At 34.0% G+C, this 25017-nt stretch overlaps 1 protein-coding gene across 8 annotated transcripts; it reads right to left on the reverse strand.

Moving 5' to 3' along the window:
* Positions 1-15045: 15045 nt before the first annotated feature.
* Positions 15046-18930, reverse strand: LOC112750950 (uncharacterized). Of its 8 annotated transcripts, none has more exons than XR_011872370.1 (6): positions 18772-18914; positions 17177-18682; positions 16066-16109; positions 15768-15969; positions 15566-15663; positions 15046-15461 (listed from the first exon to the last, which is right to left on the reverse strand). XR_011872370.1 is itself a non-coding variant. In XM_072216992.1 (2 exons), exon 1 carries the CDS (start codon positions 18284-18286, stop codon positions 17186-17188), a length of 1101 nt encoding a protein of 366 aa, XP_072073093.1. In that variant the 5' UTR covers positions 18287-18423; the 3' UTR covers positions 15924-16039; positions 17177-17185. The 8 variants fall into 8 exon arrangements, 1 of the variants encoding a protein (XP_072073093.1); XR_011872369.1 differs by having other exon boundaries at positions 15559-15663; positions 18772-18898; XR_011872371.1 differs by having other exon boundaries at positions 15559-15663; positions 15768-15889; positions 17177-18930.
* Positions 18931-25017: the final 6087 nt, after the last annotated feature.

Below are 25017 nucleotides of genomic sequence, written 5' to 3' on the forward strand. Positions count from 1 at the left end.
AAGATGGAAGTGTAAACTATATAGCCTAAGAATAAATCCTTAGTACCTATTTAAATTTCCTTTTCTATATATATATGGTACCGACAAAGATACGGAAAAATAAGTTGCACAACAGAATAGTAGAGAACAAACAACAAACAACAAAACAAAATTTTCAATCTTTTTAGTTTTGCTTAATTTTAACATGATAAATACATGATCTCATAGAATAACAGTAAATAACACTCTGTTGCTATAAAGAGATCTTAAACACAAATCCGTAAGCTATAACTAGGAATATCATCTAAAGAATCAATAATGTAGTGGAATGAAAAAGGATGATAGCAATTGCAAAAATCGGAAGTGCAAAATTAATTAATGTTATGGTATTGCCAAAGTCCTCTGACCCAACAGACACAGAATTTACAAAACTATGATACATATTCAGCAACAGTGAGATGTAATTTCAATTTGAGTTGATGTATTTTACCTTCTTTTATCAATTTAATAAGCCTCTAGCAACCATTTTCCGAAGAAGTTTCTCCGCCATGTCATTCTCATCTTTTTCAAACAAAGCACGGATAACAGTTTCAAAAGTCACAGCATCTGGTAAGCAACCATTGCCTTCCATTTCCGACAGCAGGGCCAATGCTTCTTCAAACAAGCCCTCTCTGTAGAGCCCATTGATCATAATAGTGTATGTCCTCACATTTGGAGGATAGCCTTTCACAGAAAGATCTTGAAAAATCTCTTTTGCAACTACAAGTCTTCTACCTTTGCATAGGCCATCAATAAGTACATTGTACGTGCATATATCTGGATCAATGCCACTCTCTTTCATTTGCTTGAATAACACAAGTGCCTTGTCAACTTGTTTGATATTGAACATCCCATCCAACAAGGAATTGTAAGTCACTACATTAGCGGGTGGACCTCTCTCGTGCATCTTGACAAGAAGCTCCAAAGCACAAGAGATTCTCTTTGATTTGCTCAAGCCATCAATAAGAGTGTTGTAAGTTACCGTGTTTGGAACCAAGTACTTACGACGCATTTCTTCAAAGAGACTCAAGGCTTCATCGACCATTTTACTTTTGCACAAGCCATTAATCATGATATTGTAACTTTGAACATTAAGTAACACTCTACTTTGGGCCATTGTGTTGAATACATATTTTGCCTTATTTACCTGATTAACCAAACAATATCCGTCCATTAAGCTGTTATAAGTAACCACATTTGGTTTCACACCATGTTTTGTCATCACAGCCAACACATTTTTTGCATCTTTGATCTTTCCTTCCTTGCATAGCCCATCCATCAAAATACTATAGGTATGAACATCAGGAGTAATATTTCTAAGCACCATATCACTTAACAAATCAATGGCTTCCTTATATTGACCCTCAAGACACAATCCAAAAATGAGAGAACTGTATGTGATAACATCGGGAGAAATTCCCTTAGCAAGCATTTCAGAGAATAACTGAAAAGCCTGACTTACAAGTGTATCCTTGCAGAGGCTATCAATAATTGCGCTGTACATGAAGACATCAGGAGCAATGCCATAACGTGGGATGTTTCTCAACACTTGAATAGCAGCTGATGTGTGTCCGGTCTTACAGAGCCCATTGATCAAGGTCCCATAAGTGACTTGGTCGAAGTGAAATCCATGAGCCAGCAGTCTGTCATGAAAGCGCACTGCTTTTTCAACACTACCACAGAGATAGAGACCTTTCAGGATTGTTGTCAATGTTACCGTATTAGGTTGATAATCCATTCTGAAAATCTTGGCCAATACAGAGAAAGCAAGCGTCATACAACCCATGCCGCAACAACAATTAATTACGATGGTCAAAGTAAATAAGTCGGGAGCGATTCCCCTGGCTTGCAATTGCTGAAAAAGGGAAATGGCGGTGGAGAAATGGTTGGTCTTGGCAAGAGATCCCAAAATCTTGGTGAATTGGATGATGGACGGAGGGCGACGCATAGAGAGCATGCGAGTGAAGGAATCAACAGCTTCATCAACTTGGCGAGTAGAATGAGAGTGAAGGGATGAAGAGGAAGGGAAGGAAACAAAATTAGGGATTTGGAGAAGAGAATACCTAAAAATGAAAGTGATCTTTGAGGTTGAGGATGACAACATTTTAGTGACTCGCACGTCTAAGTTTGAGGGAGTTTACTAACCCTGCGGAAATAGCCCGCCCACCCCCCCTGTCACCGATTTAATCCTAATGACATAATAATTGGAATTTGGAGGTCTCCGCGCCCGTTTTATTTTTATCAACTTTATGAATTGGACCATCAAATAAATTTTAAGGTTTGGGGGAGTAATGGTTTCATTTCATCAATCATCATGCTCGAGAAAAAAGGTGACCATCAAATAATAATAATAATAATAATAATAATAATAATAATAATAATAAAATTTAATTATTTTGTTAGTCTTTATAATTCAATTAAATTTTTAATTAAATCTTTAGAATTTAAAAAATTATAATTAAATTTTTATATTAAATAAAAATTTATAATTAAATCTTTATTAGTCATTATTTAAAAAATATAATAATTTTAAAATATTTACTTTTAAAATAAATAGTATTTTTTAACAAAAAAATAGAAATGATCTCATTGAAAATTTTAATCTAGTATATAAATTTAATTATAAAAATCTAAGTAAAAATTTGATGAAATTATAAATACTAATACGATAATTAAATATAATAATAATTACAATAAAGGGACATGTTATCCTTAGAAAAGTATAGTATCGATAAATAATTTTAGGGTTTATAGTTTAGAGAATTTGTTGAGTAATATAATATTAAAATAGGTCGAATTAGTGTGTTTGAAGTGGATAGCATCACACTTGCCATAATTTTACTGGTACATTTAATATATACTTATTTGTAAAATTTTGTCCAATTTTATATATTTTTTCGGGTAAAGTGGAAGACCAAAAATATTTAATATTATGCTAAGAAAAAATATACTAAAAAATTTATACTTAGATAATATTCATACTCTAATAATTAATTAGAATTAATTTTTATTTATGCCTCTTGATAATTGTTTATTTATATTAAAAAAGCTATCAAACAATATTGACAAATCAATTTATAATTAAATTTTTATATTAGATAAAAATTTATAATTAGATATTCATTAGTTGTTGTCAAGTACAACAAGACTCATTCGTTTTGGTGTTCCAAGCTTTTTTATTTTGTTGGCTGCTACTCTATTTTAAATTAATAGTCCAACAAAATTCATGTATATGAATCTTTGTTTATTTGATGCTGAAATTATTATTATTATTATTATTATTATTATTATTATTATTATTATTATTATTATTATTATTATTATTATTATTATTGGGATGGGGGCTTGCTTGCTTCGATGAGAATATATTATGAGATTTCACATCATCAATTGCAACCAAAACACATATACTTAGAGCTGATAGAAACAAGAGAGAAATATGAGAAAAGTGTTTTTGTATATTGTTCAGGTTGATTAAAAGTATAATGTACAAGGCGTATATATAGGTGCTATAAGAATCAAAGTAATAAAAGTATAGAATTCTACAATTAATATACATATATGCCATATAAATATAAACGATACTAACTGATCTAAAATGATTCTAATGATTCTCTAATATTCCCCCTCAAACTCAAGCAGGAGCTAAGGATACCATCTTGAGTTTGGATAACAAAGTCCGGAAACGAGTCGGGTGATGAGCTTTCGTGAAGATATCAGCAGTCTGATCTAGTGTACCAACAGCAATGAGACGAACAGCATCAATAAGGATACGTTGCCGAACAAAATGACAATCAATCTCAATGTGTTTGGTGCGTTCATGAAAGACATCATTATGAACAATCTGAATAGCACTGCGATTGTCACAAAAAACATCAGTAGGGGACGACTGAGGAGCACCCAAATCTTCGAGAAGCCAACGAATGGAGATAACCTCAGCAATGGTGTCAGCGACGGCACGGTACTCAGCTTCTGTACTTGATCGAGCAGTGAACGTTTGCTTCTTAGCACGCCAAGAATGAGAGCGTCGCCAAGAAACAAACAGTAACCAGTAGTAGAACGACGATCAGTGGGATCACCAGCCCAATCAGCATCGGAGTACGCCTGAAGGCACAAAGAGAAATGGGCAGAAAAATAAAGGCCATGAAATAGAGTGCCTTTGATGTAGCGAAGAATGCGAAGAACTGCCGCATAGTGAGTAGTCCGAGGAGATTACAAGAACTGGCTAAGTACATGAACTGGATAGGCGATGTCTGGTCGGGTGACAGTTAAGTAGACGAGTCCTCCAACTAGCTGTCGATAGAGAGTAGGATTTTCCAAAACAGTGCCATCCATAGGAGTAAATCGAACATTAGGCTCAAGAGGAGTAAACTCAGTACGACTATCCGTAATTCCGGCTCGAGCAAGGAGATCTGAAGCATATTTAGCCTGAGAGAGATAGATGCCATCATCGGTGGATATGACTTCTAAACCAAGAAAATAGTTGAGAGAACCAAGATCTTTCATCTCAAAAGTACGCTGAAGGGATGCCTTGAGATCAGAGATACCATCAACATCATCTCCAGTAATGATCATGTCATCAACATACAGAAGCAGAAGAACGACTCCACGTTCACTTTTACGAATAAAGAGAGCATGCTCATGAGGACTGCAAGTGAAACCAAGACTACATATGGTAGTACTAAACTTGTCAAACCATTCACGAGGAGCTTGCTTAAGCCCATAGAGTGCCTTGCGAAGGAGACAAACTTTGCCAGAGGGACAAGGATAACCCGGAGGGGGTTTCATATAGACCTGCTATTTCAAATCTCCATTAAGAAATGCATTCTTCACATCCATCTGACTGAGAGACCTTTTTTGACCGCAGCAATGGCAAGAAGAGCTCGAACAGATGTGAGACGAGCAATAGGAGCAAAAGTCTCTTCATAGTCAATATCATACTCTTGCGTACAATCCTGAGCAACCAATCGTGCCTTATAACGGTCAATAGAACCATCAGAGCGAGTCTTGATCTTGTATACCCATCTGCTATCTACAACTTCCTGAGCAGAAGGAGGATCAACCAAATCCCAAGTGTGTGCCTTTTCAAGTGCCTGTATTTCTTCCTGCATTGCTTGTTGCCAATGTGGATTTGTGGAGGCTTCTCTGAATGACTTAGGTTCATGTTGATGAAGGATAGTAGAAAAACAATGATAATCAAGAAGATGAGGAGGTGGATTTCTTACCCTAGAAGAACGAGCGGGAGGAGGAGGCATGACAGTAGGAGCAGGATCATCGTCTGGTCTGGAATCATTAGGAGATGGAGAAGGCGGAAGAACAGGAGGCTGTGGAGGGTCACTCGAGATAAAATCTGTAGAATCATCACTAGGAAAAAGATCAACATTGGGGTTAGTAAACAAAGGTGACTGAGTAGTAGGAATTGACTCAAAGGATGAGAACCGAGAAAACATGTGATGCTTTCAGAAGACAACATGACGAGATATACGGACACGTTTAGAGAGAGGATCCCAACAACGATAACCCTTGTGTTTAGTGCCATAACCAAGGAAACAACACATACGAGCCCGAGGTTCATGTTTACTATGTTCATGAGGCTGAAGAAGAACAAAACATACACAACCAAAAACTCGAAGAGAACTATAATCTGGGGAGGTATGATAAAGATGCTCAAAGGGAGTAACATTACCAAGAACAGAAGAAGGGAGTCTGTTGATAACATGGACAGCAGTAAGAATAACTTCACCCCAAGTACGCTCAGGACACGAAGAAGAAAGGAGCATTGCATGGACGGAGTCAAGAATGTGACGGTGTTTGCGTTCAGCTCTACCATTTTGTTGAGACGTACCAGGACAAGAAAACTCAGACAAAGTACCCTGTTCTGCAAGAAAGGTTAAGAGTTTGGAATCATGGTATTCCATAGCATTATCACGTCTGAAAACCTTAATAACCTTGGAAAACTGAGTTTTAATCATAGTAGCAAAGTTGATATAGATCTGAGGTAACTCATGGCGATTAGTCATCAAATAAACCCAAGTAAAACGGGAATAATCATCAATGAAAATGACAAAGTATCGAGCTCCGCCCATAGAGGCAGTGGAAGCGGGCCCCCAAACATCAAAGTGAATGAGATCAAAAGGAGAGCAAGCAAGAGATGAATTATTGTGAAAAGATAAAGCAGATTGTTTGGCAGTTTGGCAAGAAATGCAATCAAAAGATTCATTTGGAACCTGACCTAAAACACCCTGAGACACGAGGATGCAGTTTTCTTAAGGAGGTGTGGGCAAGACGTTGATGCCATAAGTGAAGGGTAGAGGGAGAAGAAGCAGCACAGAGATTTTGTACAGGAAGAATATGAAGATTCTCGAGTTCAAACAACCTTCCGACCTTACGTCCAGTCTCGATGATTTGTCCCGTCCGAGGATCCTGTACACGACAACCAGAAAGAGAAAAAGTGACTTCAAAACCCAAATCAACAAGTTGACCAACAGAAATAAGATTAAAGTTTAATTTGGGAATATAATAAGTATCAGGAAGATTAAGAGTCGACTGGGATATAGAACCCTTGTGTATTGCGTGCAAGAGGGAACCATTTGCAGTATTGACAGAAGGTCCATTTGTAGTGGTAGACAGAGACGAGAAGAGATTACGCAATGGAGACATGTGATTAAAGCATCCCGAGTCAAAATACCATTTAGAATTACCTGGAGGGGTTGAAAGAGCAGCAGGGGTATTACCAGAAAAGGAGAGAAGACGTTGAAGAAGAGACGCAATATCAGATAGAGAGACAGGAGACGAGTTGAGAGGAGCAGTGGTGGTAGATTTAAGAGTAGTATCAACAGTAAAAGCAGGCGTAGGACGTGGTGGGTGAGTAGGACAGGTAGTAATCAAATGTCCCGAGAGCTTGCAATAATGGCAAAACAGTTGTGCACAATGGTAGCTAATATGACCTTTTTGGTGGCATGTGCGACATTCAACAGAGGAACAGCCGGAGAACGAGTGCCCAAAACAGTTACAGTTACGACAGAAGGTGCCTTTTCTATCTGTGGCAGCAAAAACATCTAACTTTTCCATAATAGTAGTCACAGAGATCAAGGAGAGGAGAGAAAACTGCAATGTTGGAGCAGAAAATGAGGAAACGGATGGCAAAATCGAAAAGAGCTCACCAAAAAACCTTAGGGAGGGTCCCGCTGTCTGACACGACAGCGGCCACGTCAGATGCCACGTCAGCTGCTTCGTCCGCAGAGAAAGACACGTGGTAACACGCGATAGGAGGAAGGAGATGCGTCAGCGCTGACGCGGGCATGGAGCTGGCAGCGGGTCGGTCTGGGTCGGGTCGGACGCGGTTTGGGCGGAACCGCGTGGATGCTGGCGATGACACGTGGCGCTGTCTGGGACCGTTGATCCTGGGCGTGGATCCAACGGTTCTGGATGGCGTCTGGGGAGAGAAAACCTGAAGCGGTGACCGGACTTCTGGCGGCGCGTGAGGGCGCGTCCGGCGGAGGTAGGAGGCGAGGTCGGCGGCGTTGGAAAGCTTGCAACGAGTAGAAGACGAAGGTGGCGGCGGTGACGAACCAAGGCGCCAGGAAGAAGTCGAAAACGAAGGACAAAGTACTGCCGGTGAAACAAGATAAAGGAGGTAGAAACCAATTATTTCTGAAAAAAAAAATAACCTAAGCTCTTGATACCATGTTAGAAACAAGAGAGAAATCTGAGAAAAGTGTTTCTGTGTATTGTTCAGGTTGATCAAAAGTACAATGTACAAGGGGTATATATAGGTGCCAGAAGAATCAAAGTAATAAAAGTATAGAATCCTACAATTAATATACAGATATGCCATATAGATATAAACGATACTAACTGATCTAAAATGATTCTAATGATTCTCTAATGATTCTCTAACAAGAGCTATCATAGAGCAATTCAATGATTTTATAATTCTTTGATCATTTTGCCATATTATAGTATCTTCAATATATTAACATTTTTTGAGACAAAGAAAGCAGAATAGATTCTGCAGAATTGGAAGAAGATAGTATTCTTAAATATGAATTTAATAACCATTTAACTAGTTAAATCGTTATACGGTTGTATATTCGGCCAAAAAACTTGCATCCATAAATATTTGCTGGGATTATCCGTGACTGAAGGCTAACGGGTATCCGCGCGCAAAATTTTCACGGAGATGAGGATTCACCCCGCCAATAAATAGAAACGGGAGACAGAAATTAAAATACCTGCTCTACGTAAATGTGAATTTTTTATAAAAAAAATTTACTTAAATACCTTTATATACATCACAAATACGATAAAAATAATAATATAGAATTTGTACTATAATGACAAAAATTACATAACATGTATAGGTTATGATGGCTGAGTAAGTCAGGTTGACAAAAAATAATGTAATTGACTTTTGAAATAAAAATTTACCAAACAAATAATTTTAAGAGTGAATTATCAATCTAGTCATGTCCGTTTCTCAGAATGACAACGCGACCTCTTAAGAAAAAAATAATCCACTTCGGTCCCTGTTATTTATTTCTTAACACGACGCAATTCCTATGACTTTTTCTCCGTCAACTCTGAACGAAAAATGCTGACGTGTCAGGTTTAAAAATGAACAAGCACCTAATTGTCTCTAAATTTAAATTGGTTAGGAGTTTATTTGTCCATATTTTTTAAACGATATCTTTTTCAAATTATTTTTTTATTCATTATATGAATATTCTTTTTCAATAAATTATTGAATATATGGTATAATAAATACAAACTAAATAATAAATCATTCAAATTTAAAAATATTATTTATTATGAAACTAAATAAATAATTCTCAAATATATTTTTTAAATATATAAATAATAAATATTAAAATACGGTTAATATATTAATAATAATAATCCTATGATATACTATTAGTATTATGATCTAGATAATTTTCACAATAAATTAAAAACTAATGAACATATTATAGGATATATAATAATTTTTTTTTTTGAGTAATAACAACTTTAATTTTTTATCTCTCTAAACTAAATTAATAATTCTATTTAATATTTTTGCATAAAATACATTAGGAGTAGGCTATTGATACTAAATGAAATAAAAATATTATATATATTATGGAGACCTCAACAAACTCAAAGCATGAATAATATTAATAATACATATTGTCATAAGGCTACAGATTGATGGAGATTTATCAATATAAGAATAATGTGGATTGATTAAAATTTTACTATATTAAAATTCAATTAAATTTACATATATTTTACTCAAAATCAAGTATTATGATCTAGATAATTTTCACAATAAAGTGAAAACTAATAAACACATTATTTGATATATAGTAAAATTTTTCTATGTAATAACAAATTTAATTTTTTATCTTTTTAAACTAAATTAATAATTCTATTTGATATCTTTGCATTAAATTAATAACATAATATCATAGGGTCATTATTAATGTATTCACCGTATTTTAATGTTTATTATTTATATATTTAAAAATTATATTTGAGAATTATTTATTTAGTTTCATAATAAATAATATTTTTAAATTTGAATAATTTATTAATTAGTTTGTATTTATTATATCATATATTCAATAATTTATAAAAAAAGAATATTAATATAATGAATAAAAAAATAAATTAAAAAAATATCATTTAAAAAATAAAGACAAATAAATCCCTAACCAATTTAAATTTAGAAACAATTAAATCCCTGGCCATTTTTGAATCTGACACGTCAGTATTTTTCATTCAGAGTTGACGGAGAAACAGAGACCGCGTTGTCTCACAAAATAAAGAATAGAGACCGAAGTGGATCGTATTTTTTTTAAGGGGTCGCATTATCATCTGAGAAATGGATAGGAATCAGATTGATAGTTCACTCAAATTCTAAAGTAAAGCATGAGTATTAAATTTGAAAAGAACAAAAAAGGGTCCGAAGATGCTGGAGGTGTAGTACTATTATTGGAGTCCTGAAAGTGTTCACCATTGTTGAACGATGGTGATAAAAAAAATTATTTGGCGAGAAATTATGATTGAATGATGATCGAAAATTAGGAATTTGAAGGATATGTGCACGAAAAATTAGTATTTAGAGGCAAAATTACGGCCCGTTTGGTTATTGTCCATGTCCATCAAAGACATAGACACGATGACACACGTCCAGTGTTTGTTGTATGAGACACAAAAAAGTGAGAGACACAGTTACACACAAGAGTACATGAAATACGTGTATTTTGTGTCTCTTCCAAATGGTGAGACACGAAATTGAAGCCATGGACATGGATCTAAAATCTTTTTTTTGGACAATTTTATCCTCATTGATTTTTTGAAATTCCAAATTTCTCCTTCTCTTTTTACAAACCCTAATCAATTCTGAGCTCTTGTCTTCTGTTTTCTGAAGCTTCGTGTGTTCTTCATTGTGGGTATGTGTTGGTTAATTTTGTGAAACTTTTTATTATTCTAAGACAATTTCCTTCTCCTTTTCACAAACTTTAACTAATTCTAATCTCTTCTCTTCTGTTTCTGGCTTTCTATAGCTTTGTGTCTTCTTCACTTGTGTGTGCTGCCATTTTTCTGAAGTTTTTTTATTGTTCTATCACAATCTTTCTCCTTTATCTGTGCTAGAAAACTCAACTCAAGGTTTGACATAATAATAATATTTTTGTTTGTTTGTATGTTGTATTTGTATGCTGCTATATTAGATATTCTTTTTTTCTTTTTGAGCACATATGTGTTAGGTACTCTTCTGCTCTCCCTGTTCTGGGTATGCAAATTTATAGTTTTAAATATCTGAAATAATTATATTTTTAATGGGGTTTGGTTGGAGTATTATGTTGGGTTATCTTGTTTTTTCTGTTTTGGTCAATAAAATAGATTATAAGTGATGGTAACTAAATTAAGAGTTCTCCATTTATGTATCAAAAACTATTAGCTTGATAATATGAGTATGTGATTATGTAATGAGTGTTTTCTCTATTTAAAGTTTAATTGAAATGATAAAGAAAAACTTATTTTTTAGTGTTGTCATACTGGATATTAGAATTTATTTTATTTTTATGCATTTACTTTTTATTGTTTGTTAGAAAGTGATGATGGATCGTTCTGAACAAATTAAGTTATGTGTTGGATATTACTGGATCATGAGAATGCAATTTGATACGTTGATGTTGTTTTTTTTAGTTACTTTATATATGTATATTAGGAATAGAAGGTGGGATCATTCTTCAATTGGGTGAAGAGTGAACACATTGCCATTAAGGCGAGATACATTAGATAACATCATTGGGGCAGGCGGAGATAGAAATTGCATATGGGAGTTAAGAATGAGTTTGAATGCATTTGCAAATTTGTGTGAATTGCTACAAGTTCAAGGTGGGTTAGACGAAGATGGTCATGTTGGCATAGGCGAGCAAGTAGCAACTTTCTTGATCATATTAGCTCATCATACCAAAAATCGCAGCGTACAAGTTAGGTTTTATAGGTCTGGTGAAACTATTAGTAGGTATTTTCATAAGGTATTAGGTTCGGTTTTGCGTGTCCAAAGTGTGTTATTTGCAAAGGCAGACCCTGTACCAGAGGATTGTATAGATCCCAGATGGAAATAGTTTAAGGTAAGGTGTTGCATAAAGTTTAAATTTTTATTGGTCAAGTTTACTTGTATGTAATAACTATTTTATTTTGTCCATTTGATAGGATTGTCTAGGAGCATTAGATAGCACTTACATAAATGTCACAGTCCCAAAGGGTGATAAATCTAGGTATCGGACAAGGAAATCTAGAATATCCACCAATGTCTTAGGAGTTTACAATCGGAACATGAATTTCGTCTATGTCCTTAGCGGTTGGGAAGGATCGGCATCTGATTCAAGGGTACTTAGAGATGCAATTACTCGACGTAATGGCCTAAAAATACCTGTTTTGATATGTTTAAATTAATCTTTTGATAAGTGCATTAACTATCTATTAAAGAATTACAATATTCCCCTTATAATTTTTCCATCCTTCAATTTTAGGGTCTTATTATTTAGTGGATGCTGGCTATACCAATGGTAGAGGATTTTTATCTCCTTATAAAAATGTCAGGTATCATGTGAATGAGTGGGCTCAAGGTCAACGTGCACCACAAAATCGTCTAGAGTTATTTAATAAGAAGCACTCTTCGGCTAGGAATGTGATTCAACGGTGCTTTGGGTTGCTTAAGAAGAGATGGGCAATTCTACGAAACCCCTCATTCTAACATAACAAAAAAAATACAAGGGAAAAAATTTATATCATCCCAAGAGCCATCAACAACTACTAGCACTTTTTTCTCACAACTTTGTAGCTTTATTATTTGGTTCTTCCAACTTTGCTCCTTATTGTTTGCTTCTTCCAGGCCACTAAGTAGAGGTCAATTCTAATTACTCAACTAAAGTTTGATTCTTTTCCTATATGTAAATTGAACAATGTATTTAAAATATGAGAACTCAACTGGAGTACTAGAATTCAATTAGAGTTTTAGAATTCAATTCTTTGATACAATAACATAAGAAATTCAACTGGAATTTAAAAAGTACGACATTGATGATGTATAAAAGGCACTCATTAACATATATAGGATAGTAATTATAAAGCATGCTTATAGCCAGCTCACATGCTAGAAAAAGATTGATTACAATATTTCATCAAACCTAAAATGGAAGCTACAGAGAAAAGAACAATTAGTAAGTTGAGTAAGAGATTGGTGAGCATCAACATCAAGTGCTGCCACAGTAGCTACAACTAACATTAACATAGTCTATAAAGATTTTGTATGCCAAAATAAATTTCATTTTACTACTACATTCACTAATGGAAAAAATAAAATAATAAATTAAATAAAATACTAAAAAAAGAGAGGGGATCATAACGTCCATATGATTTTCAACTAAAAAGATACAAAATTTGAAGTGTCAAAGCAATACCTATTTGAAAAAACACTGGGATGAAGGGCTTAGAGGCTTCAAATGTTATCCAATTTACATATATGTTTAGCAATCTAACATAATTAACACTCATTCAATGTCACCAATTCTTGATTTTTTCAGCATAACCAAAAAAATTAAGCAGCAACTTTTCTTCACTGATTCTCAATTAAACCTTGGAAGAGCAAGAAATTGATGGGAAGAAGAACATTATACCTCACCTCCATGAAAATTGAACGTATACAGTGAAGAAGAGGAATTTGTGACAAACAAAACAAGGGACAGAGCCACAAGAAAACAAACACTGGATACGGAGATGGAGGAGAGGGTTTAGGGTAGATGCGGCCAGCGTGCAAGGTGAAGACATTCACGAAGGAGGAGAGCGACTAAAGAGAGGAAGTGTTTTGGGGGTAGGGATAACTGACGATAAATGGTGAAGAATAGGGGTTTTTATCTCACTCTTTTTTTTTTTACTTTTAATATTAATTATTTTTAAATTTAATTTATGAGGACAAAATAGTCATTTTTAGTTATGTAATGTTCTTGTGTTTTGTAACCAAACATAATATTAGACACTACACACTAGTGTCATGTCTATTATTTCCAAACACTATACACAAACACAAATATTTTATGTTTATGTCTCAAGTGTCTATGTCTTAATGTCTATGTCCCAATGCATACACAAACCAAACGGAGCCTTAGCGAACACTCAAAATGCAAATTTTCCTTCAGATATCGCACCAAATTTTAGTTTAAGAATAAGTGAAAATGATAGCGATATGATTAAAGATCCTTTGAGAAAATGGAAGCAAACATAGAAAATAAAGCCAAGTAAACTCAATAAGAATGAGATAGATAGGTATTTGGAAGATGATGTAACCAAAGATTTTAATAGATTTGATGTATTGAGGTGGTAGAAAAGAAAAACACTTTAAGTATCGTGTTCTCATGACTAGAAATATATTAGTCATTCATGTTTTTTACTGTAATATCTGTTTCTACTTTCTACTATATTGCATTAACTAGACTATATCTAAAGTCACATGACATTATTATTAATTTAATTCAAATTCAATAATATATAAGACAATAATAAACAATATAATTCAAATTCAATAATATAAAAAATTATTACATGTACAATATAATAACTTCTTATAAATTGATTAGGTGAAACTTAACCTATGATATCTTGCAGGAACTAATACTAGAAAATTAACAATAAATAATAAATTATCATATAATATTGACACAAAAAATTATCATATAATATTAGTAAATTTTATAGTTACATTTCATAATAAATACTACATATAAAATATACTAGCGGTCACAATTTATAGCGCCAACAATTACCAGCACCAAAAATTTTAATATAGTTAACCATTTTTTCTTCTGCTACGAGGTAGAATCGCAACTTTTTAATGACATAACAAAAGTTAAATTACCTATGCCTACAAATGGTAAAACCTGAACAGAACTGCATTGTAGATTGCATAACGAAAACTGAAAAAAAATAAATAAATAAAAAATACTATTCAACTTGAGCTCCCATTTTGTATGTCAGTGAAAATGAACAAAGAATTGGTTAACTATATTAAAATTTTCCCTTTCTGTAGAGTCTCAAACAACTCTTGATGACAGAGCCATCTTGTTCTTGATGAACTTGCAATATCCAAAACACATTGTATATCATATACTCTCACCATAAAGCAAGATTATTCCCTTTGCAGTATCAAATGTTTATTTGGAGTACTGTTTGCTTAAGTCTAAAACTGTTTTATGCAGCACGCACCACACAAAGTTAGAATGGAAGTATATAAATAAAGAACCAAATTATAATGCAAAGATTGGCTTTGCAAAGTTTATAGCAACAGCAATATTTCATCCATTTGAGATGAAGTGATTTTTGTTTGAGTTTCATGAGAAAAGTGATTTTTGAAGTTTAAAATCTAGTTAGTATGGGTTCAACTAGAAACCAAATTAGTTGAGAAGAACTCTAGTGTCTCACAATTGATTCCAAAGGGGCCAAATACAAATCAAAGTATAAAGGAAAATTCACACTAGAGAGCTTCAACATAGTTTGGATTAATGTGTAGCCAGTTAAATTTATACATATAACATGGTAGATTGGTATTTATCCATATGTAAATGGAGGACTCTTCGATCAAAAATCAACAAGCATTATCTACTCAGATGTTAATTCCTACTAACTCACAACTAATTTGGGTTAATCAACTCCTAAACGAAAACAAGCAATGGAACCAACAGCTCATTGCAGAACAATTCAGTACAGATATTGCACAGAATATTTTACAAACTGAAATTGGGGAACGGGATGATTCAGTTACCTGGCCAAGGGAGAAAAAGGGTTGCTACACCGTGGCTTCAGGATATTTACTGGCGCACTAGTTCTGCCACCCTCCACTCGATCTGATGCCACTCCACTGCCAGCAGAAGAAGCTCTGGACTTCTATTTGGGACCTGAAAGTGCAACCGAAAATAAGAATCTTCCTCTGGAAAGTAATGCACAAGGGATTGCCGGTGAACCAACAACTCCATGGAAGAATCAGAACAATACCCCCAACCTGTCGAAGATGTACCACGATGGAAGAAACAGTCCAACACTGCATAATTAGCTGTGGTCAGTCATGGTCCACTTGGCTCAGATCCGGAATTGGAGTCCCTGGAAGTCAAACGGACCAAGAAGTATGGCAACGGTGGATAGAGTTAACTGAGAAGTTGAAAAGAAGCAGAAATGGTGTGAAGAAATTGAGAGAAGCTGCAAACCTGATGTGGGAGATATGGAAGGCTCGCAACAGATTCATGTTTGACGGTGAAGAGTTCGATGAGGCTTGTGTCCTTGAACGAGCCAGAAGGAGTGAATCAGAGTTCCAAGCGTGCTTGCTCGACTGAGGAATGCGAAGAAGATTAGAAATGTCTGAAGAAGAAGTTTTCACTTTACTCTTTCCTTCCCTTTCAATGTTGTTTCCTGATTTAGACAAGTTTTGTTGGGAAATCTCTCTTTTAGTATTGTAAGTGGTCCATCGTGGACCCAAATCCTAATTTTCATGAAATGAAATTCTACCTTTGAGAAAAAAAACAAGGATGAAAGCCATGTCAAGCCTCAACCTAAGTCAACCACCAATACAAGATCAAAATCAGTTTCATAAATATGAAATATTCAGCAATAAAGCTATATTCATAATCCAACATCTAATTGAAAATAAATAATAAATAAATAAATGCAATAATTATGCAAATAAATTTACCAAATAAAATCAACTGCAATTCCAAAGAATTCTATATTGTTTCACTGTTAAGTTTTAACATTCCCATCTCAAACACCACAAAACAAAACTCCAAGCTAGTAACTTTTTTCAAAATGCTAATAAACAGAGACAATAGAATAATGTCTACCCAAGAAATAACGAGGTAATTTATCTAAGAATTAACAGAAAAACATTCTCCGAAAAAATACTTCATAATGTACATATTTTCAACAGAAGCAATTTCCAAGCAATACAACTGAGTAGCATTAAGAAAATGGCCAAAAATTTTGAGATAAATGAACCATACTAACCTTGACTCAATGTTGCTTAGGTTGATGAAAAAAGGGGACATGCATTTTAGAAGGTGGGTTTATTTTTAAGATGGAAGTGAAAACTATATAGCCTGAGAATAAATCCTTATTACCTACTTAAATTCCCTATTACAACAATTCCCAGAGGATTCAATCAAATAAAAATAGCTCATGGTTGCTTATGATAAAACAGTCATAGGAATTAGTTTGATATATATTATATATTTGGTACCTACAAAGTTACGGAAAAATAAGTTGCACAACAGAATAACAGAGAACAAACAACAAAACAAAATTTTCAATCATTTTAGTTTTGCTTAGTTTATAGCATGATAAATATATGATCTCAGAGAATAATAGTAAAGAACACTCGATTGCTATAAAGAGATCTTAAACACTAAATCTGTAAGCTATAACTAGGAATATAATCAAACGAATCAATAAAGTAGTGGAATTAAAAAGGATGATAGCAATTGCAAAAATCAAAAGTGCAAAATTATATTGATGTCATGGCATTGCCAAAGTCCTCTGACCCAACAGACACAGAATTTACAAAACTATGATACATATTCAGCAACAATGAGATGTAATTTCAATTTGAGTTGATGTATCTTACCTTCTTTTATCAATTCAATAAGCCTCTAGCAACCACTTCCCGAAGAAGTTTCTCCGCCATGTCATTCTCATCTTTTTCAAACAAAGCACGAATAATAGTTTCAAAAGTCACAGCATCTGGTAAGCAACCATTGCCTTCCATTTTTGACAAGAGTGCCAATGCTTCTTCAAACAAGCCCTCTTTGCAGAGCCCATTGATCATAACATTGTATGTTCTCACATTTGGACGATAGCCTTTAAGGGAAAGATCTTGAAAAATTTCTTTTGCATCTATAAGTCTTCCACTTTTGCATAGGCCATCTATAAGTATATTGTAAGTGAATATATCTGGATCAATGGCACACTCTTTCATTTGATTGAATAACATAAATGCCTCGTTAGGTTGTTGGTTTTTGAACATCCCATCCAACAATGAATTGTAAGTGACTACATTAGCGGGTTGACCTCTATGATGCATCTCGATAAGAAGCTCCAAAGCACGGGAGATTCTCTTTGATTTGCTCAAGCCATCAATAAGAGTGCTGTAAGTTACCGTGTCTGGAACCAAGTTCTTGTGATGCATTTCTTCAAAGAGATTCAAGGCTTCATCGACCATTTTACTTTTGCAGAAGCCATTAATCATGATACTGTAACTTTGAACATTGGGTAACACTCTAATTTGGGCCATTGTGTTGAATATATATTTTGCCCTATTTACCTGATTAACCAAACAATATCCATCCATTAAGCTGGTATAAGTAACTACATCTGGTTTCACACCATGTTTTGCCATTACAGCCAATAGACTCTTAGCATCTTTGATCTTTCCTTCCTTGCATAGCCCATCGATCAAAATACTATAGGTACGAACATTTGGAGTAATGTTTCTAAGCATCATATCACTTAACAAATCAATGGCTTCCTTATATTGACCCTCAAGACACAATCCAAAAATGAGAGAACTGTATGTGATAACATTAGGAGAAATTCCCTTAGCAAGCATTTCAGAGTATAAATGAAAAGCCTGACTTACAAGTGTATCCTTGCAGAGGCTATCAATAATTGCGCTGTACATGAAACTGATTAAACACTTGAATAGCAGCTGACGTGTGTCCGGTCTTACAGAGCCCATTGATCAAGGTCCCATAAGTGACTTGATTAAACTGAAATCCATGAGCCAGCACTCTGTCATGAAAGCTCACTGCTTTTTCAACACTACCACAGAGAAAGAGACCTTTAACGAGTGTATTCAATGTTACCGTATCAGGTTGATAATCCATTCTGAAAATCTTGGCCAATACAGAGAAAGCAAGTGTCATACGACCCATGCCACAACAACAATTAATTACGATGCTCAAAGTAAATAAGTCGGGAGCGATTCCCCTGGCTTGCAATTGCTGAAAAAGGGAAATGGCGGTGGAGAAATGGTTGGTCTTGGCAAGAGATCCCAAAATCTTGGTGAATTGGATGATGGATGGAGGGCGACGCATAGAGAGCATGCGAGTGAAGGAATGAACAGCTTCATCAACTTCACGAAGGGATGGGGGCTCAGAATGAGAGTGAAGGGATGAAGAGGAAGGGAAGGAAACAAAATTAGGGATTTGGAGAAGAGAATACCTAGAAATGAAAGTGATCCTTGAGGTTGAGGATGACAACATTTTAGTGATTCGCACTTTCGCTGTTGTCTAAGTTTGAGGGAGTTTGCTAACCCTGCGGAAATAGTCCTCTGTTTCCAACACCCCCCATACTAATGAAAGGTCTCCAGACTCCAATCCCGTTTTACTTGGGTTCTATTGACTTTTTTTTAGCGAAATTCTCCGTATACAAGTATTTTTTTATACAAGTCTTTACAAGTTATTATATTAACGCGCTTGAACGTTATTGTGTACGTTCTTCTTCCTCTTCCTCTTCTTATTTTCTTTCGTTTCTTGTTTTCTCTTTCTCCTTCTTCAACCGTTACTGCACAATTTCACTGCACCGTCTTCTTCTTCTTCTTCTTGCTGCACATTCTTCTTCCTCTTCCTCCTCTTCTTCTTCTTCTTTTCTTTCATTTTTTGCCTTCTCTTTCTCCTTCTTCATTTACGTGCTTTTCTCTTTGTTTTCTTTTTTCGTTATTCTTGATTTCCATTATTTTTTGATATCAAGCTCTGAAATCGTTTTTGAAGAAGAAAAAGCAGCAGAAGATGAGGAGGAGAAAGAGAAAGAGTTTTGAATTATGCATAAGGTGTCCTTTGGGTGTATTTCTGTAATCGTTTGGGTGTATTTTCTGTAATCGTTTGGGTGTATTTCTGAAGTTCCATTATTTTCAAAACGATTTCAAAACTTGATTTTAGAAACCATGAAAATAAAAAAAAAAAGCAAGAATACCAGTAATAAACGCAAGACGCAAGTAAAACAACTAATGAAAAGGCAAAGAGAATAACAAAGAAATATCGTTTGGGTGAATTCCTGTAACCGTTTGGGTGTATTTCTGTAATCGTTTGGGTGTATTTCTGAAGTTCCATTATTTTCAAAACGATTTCAAAACTTGATTTTAGAAACCATGAAAATCGAAAAAAAAGAAGCAAGAATACCAGTAATAAACGCAAGTAAAACAACTAATGAAAAGGCAAAGAGAATAACGAAGAAATATCATTTGGGTGTATTTCTATAATCGTTTGGGTGTATTTCTATAATCGTTTGGATGTATTTCTGAAGTTCCATTATCTTCAAAACGATTTCAAAGCTTGATTTCAGAAACCATGAAAAAAAAAAAAGGAAGCAAGAATACCAGTAATAAACGCAAGTAAAACAATTAATGAAAAGGCAAAGATAATAACGAAGAAATACATGGAGGAAGAGGAAGTCGTTCGTAATCCACGGTGAGTGAAGAAGAAGAAGAAGAAGAAGAAGAAGAAGAAGAAGAAGAAGAAGAAGAGGAAGAGGAAGAGGAAGAGGAAGAGGAAGAGGAAGAGGAAGAAGAGGAAGAGGAAGAGGAAGAGGAAGAGGAAGAGGAAGAGGAGTCGTTCATAATTCACGGTGAGTGTAGTGCTTTGGAAACTGAATAACACATTAAAAGACCCTAATGTATAGCAACTTATAAAACTTGTAAGTCAAAAAGACTTGTATGTGTAGCAAGTCTCGATTATCAATTTTATGAATTGGACGTATATACCAAATAAATTACAAGGCTTGGGGCAGTAACGGTTTCATTATGCTCGAGAAAAAAAGGTGATCTATCAAACAACCACGACAACAACAATAACAATAAAATTTAATTATTTTATTAACCTTTATAATTTGATCAAATTTTTAATTAAATTTTTTAATTTAAGAAATTATAATTAAATTTTTATAATTAAATCTTTATTAATTGTTATTTAAAGATTAAATTACACCACTAATCTTTATATTTTTACTAAAATTACAAATTGGTTCCTATATTTTAAAAGTTTATAATTAGATCCATATACAAATTATAATTTTGTAATTAGGTCCTTAATAACATTTATCGTAAAAAAACCGCACATTTACCATAATGTCTTCTTCTTTCTCTTTTCTCTTTTTTTCCTTATTTTCTCTTTAGCGTTGTTGTTCTTCTTCTTTAACAATAATACGACTTTAACAACAACAATGCCAAAATCATTGTTGATGATCAAATTCATTAACACAGTAAAAACCAAAATTAACAGTAATTATACAAACTACCACGATAATATGCACTATTATCATGAAGAGGAAGTATAGGGAGTCAATGGAATATTTGTACAATGTGTACAATGGAGGTTTAGGGATGTCCAATTCAGTATTAGAGATATAACTATTAGTGTTACTTTTTCCATCAGCTTAAGCTTTTAAGACGAGTGGTATCATGACATGATATCAGAGTTCTAGATCTGACATGAGATGTTTATTAGCCTTAGTACTTGAATGGTTATTCTGGATAATGTAGGTGATGCTCATTTTTTAACTCAATAGTCCATTGTACACATTGTACAAATATTCCATTAGCTCCCTAGCAAGACTCTATCATGAATGAACAAAATTCAACTCATCCCAATTATATTTAAATTGTCAATAATTAAAATCTTTCCCTCATCATAAACAAAATCTTTCTCTCTAACAACTCAATCTTACTAATCAAATCCCTCGTAGTATGCCTCGGGATCCCACCCATAGGCACATACCGATCCAACTACTCAAGATCTATCAACGTCTTTCCCTCCACCGCTCCAACACCATCACCGCCATCAACCTCAAACGTACCGTTTTGGAACGCAGGAAGCTCCTCATCCTCTTTCCTTCCCATAACGTCTGTCAGCGCCTCCCCGCCCTTCGCCATCCGCATCTTGTCAGGGACCATCCTGACTAGGGGTGGAAAAAGGTCAGGCGGCCTGCCAAGGGCCTGCAGCCTGGCCTGTGTTTGGCCTGACCTGGCCTGACCTGTTATAAAATAGGCACAGGCTCAGGCTGTTATAAAAGCCTTATTATGTTAATAGACCCAGGCTCACTAATTAGCCTGGCCTGGCCTGTCAGGCCTGTCTAGCCTTTTAATATATAATTATATATATAAATAATTTTTTTATTATTAACAAAATAATGAGATATTTTAAATTTACTATATTTAATTATAAATAATTTTGTATATTTTAAATATTTTAAAAATTCTTATAAATATTAAATATGACATTTTATATATAAATATGTTTATTAAAAAATATTTTTTTAAATAATATTTTTATTTTTGCAAAAAAAAATTAGCAGGCCTTTTAACAGGCTTCAGGCCAGGCCAGGCTTAGTACTTTAAAAAAAAGCTTATAGCAGACTGTAGGCCAGGCTCAGGCCAATCAACTACATGACAGGCCAGGCCTGTTAAAAGCAAAGCCTGGCCTGTTTCCACCCCTAATCCTAACCCTCTCGCCCTCGCAAACCAAGCTCCGTAGTGACTCGCTTTATTAGCACCAGAACCACTCGGGTCCTTGGAGGACCTGGACACGGCGTGTGAAGTAGTTTTTGAAATTAATGGTGGTAGTGCCAGAAACACGACGTCATTTTGGCAGAATCAAAGACTCTCATTGGCGTAGGGACCAATTTACAATTTCATTAAAAATATAGGAATCAACTATGTAATTTAATTTTATTTAAAAATATTTTAATAATTTTAAAATATTTACTTTTAAAACAAATAGTATTTTTTAATAAAAAAAAATGAGATGATCTAACTGAATGTTTTAATCTAGTATATAGATTTTTTTTTGGGGTGACTCTAGTATATAGATTTAATTACAAATTTTTAAAATATAAAAAACTAATTAAAAATTTAATAAAATTATAAATATTAATAAAATAATTAAATATAATAATAATAACAACAAAGAGATATGTTACCTTTAGAGAAGTATAATATCAACAGATAATTTTAAGGTTTATGGTTTAGAAAATTTGTTAAATAGTATAATGTTAAAAGAGGTTGAATTAGTATGTTTGAAGTGGTTAGCATTACACTTACCATAATTTTAATGATACACTTAATATACACCTGTTAATAAAATTTTGTCTAACTCTACTATATATTTTTTCGAGTGAAGTGGAAGACCAAAAATATTTAATATTATGCTAAGAAAGAATATATTAGGAAATTTATACTTAGACAATATTCATGCTCTAACAATTAATCTATACTTAGACAATATTTATGCTCTAACAATTAATCAGAGTTAATTTTTGTTTCTGCCTCTTGATAATTGTTTATTTATATTAAAAAAATTATCAAATAATATTGACAAATCAACTTATCATTAGAAAAGATTGAATGGAATAAATAAAAAATTGTCACCTAATAAAATATTGCACCCCATAGCAATTAGTTATTATCATTAAAATTAGGGACGTTAAATAATAATTTTTTACCAAGAAACAATGACTGCTCTTTAGGTATGTTAATTTCAATAAATTTTTTTAATGTGAATTCATTCAAGGTTTAATTATTCTGTTAGTTTTTATAGTGTCAAATTTTTCATTAGATCTCTATACTTTCTTTTTTTAATTGGATCCTGTACTAATTTTTTTTTCAATTAGGTCTTTTTTTGTAGTAATTGACTTAATTGTATAGGGAGCCAACTAAAAAAAATGGTGCAGAAACTCAAATAAAAGGGAAAAAAAAGTGTAGGAACTCAATTGAAAAAAAATTTGGTGCAGGGACCCAATTAAAAGGAAAAAAAAGTATAGAGACCTAATTAAAAATTTCGCAAAACTATAGGGACCAACAGAGTAATTAAGTGTGTGTTTGGATTACAGTTTGCAAACGGGAGTTTGCATAAAATTGATTTTGTAAAATTGATTTTGACAAAAAGTAAGTTTGAGTTAACGTGATTTATGTTTGGTAATGTTTATATCAAAATTAATTGTAGTAAAATAAATGTTGTTTGGATTATACTACTCAAAATCACTTTTAGATAAAAAATTACTAAAAGAGACATCAATTTAAATAATTTATATATATATATATATATATATATATATGCAAAATCAGAACACTAACAAAAATAATATAAAAAAATATTTATCATATAAATAAAATAAATACAATAAAAAATATGAAAGAAAGCACTATAAATTTTATAATGTCAAACAAAAAAAAATTCTATAATTTTTTTAGTATTGTTAGTACTTGTTATGTAGGATAACCGACAATAGCGGGCTGGACTCGTTGGGTTGACCCAATTGTCTGAGGGAGGAAACCTTCGATTGAGTTAGCGCCTTGAGAGCCTCTGTCCAACTTGTATGTATTAATGAATAGGGGGTGGTACCTGCAAAGACACTCCGATGCTTAAGTCAGCAAGGGTCTAAGCAAGTTTTAGAGTATTGGGACTTAAAGATACCTGAAGGGTGTCAAGGTATATATAGTGGTGAACCCATAACCACCGTTGGAGTAGTTCCACTTTTTAAGGAGGATAGCCGTCCCTTTATCTTAGGGAAGTTGAGATATGACTCCTGGAAGTGGGTTGAGAGATTTTAGGGGCAGTTATTTATTTGGATGAGTGTTATCTACCAGCTAATCTTCGTTCCCGACTTCTTTTAGTCAAGTCGTCGTTAAGACCGACTTCTTAAGAGAAGGTCGGTGTCGAGTGAGAACCAATCTTTGGATTGGGCCTTTTATTTTGGACCTGGGCCTTAGGGTTGGGCCAAGGTACAAACAATGCCCCTACATGAGTGCAATCTCTTTTAAGAGTTGGGCTCGAGTATTTTAACTCGGGATCGTAGCCGACTTAGTGAGGAACCGACGTGATTTTTCGAATCCGATGTGATTCAAAATTTTCCAACAGTCGCGTCTAATCAAACGTCGTGTCCGTTCAGGGGTTTTTAGCATTTATACGCGGGGAGCAGTTACATTGGTAACAACGCCTCTCTTAAATGATTACGTCGTTTTATTGTTATGCCCCTAACATGTTTATAAATACTTTCCCTCTCTTTTCTTGTATCGTTTCTGAAAATTTTCTTACTTGCACCCTCTGTTCGAAAGAAGAGACTCCTTCCTTCTTCAGGTGCTTTGACTGTCTGTCGCCCCAACCTTTTTTGCAAGCGAAAGGTTAGTTCCTTTTTCCTTCTTCTCTTTTACAAATTCTTTTACTTGTATATTTTTCGTTTAGAGGAGCGTTGACTGTAGGCCTAGTGACTCTGTTTGTCTGAGAAGCTTGTATTAGGTCCTTTAGAGACCCTTTTTTTATTCTTTTTTCTTTTCTCTTTGTAGGATTCGTCACCCTTTTAGAAAAAGATGTCTTCCTTAGAGTCTTTTTCCCAGTGGGTGGATGTCACGGTCCTTGGGGAGGAATCCTTCGTAGACACTGATTACATCACTGACCTTCGTACTCATCATAGAATTTG

Source organism: Arachis hypogaea, chromosome 15, assembly GCF_003086295.3.
Source record: "Arachis hypogaea cultivar Tifrunner chromosome 15, arahy.Tifrunner.gnm2.J5K5, whole genome shotgun sequence".
Taxonomy (NCBI): Eukaryota; Viridiplantae; Streptophyta; class Magnoliopsida; order Fabales; family Fabaceae; genus Arachis; species Arachis hypogaea.

What these genes read in the sequence shown, in the direction of transcription:
- LOC112750950 (XM_072216992.1), bottom strand. Translation starts at nt 18,286, where the DNA reads ATGGGCTCTGTAAGACCGGACACACGTCAGCTGCTATTCAAGTGTTTA.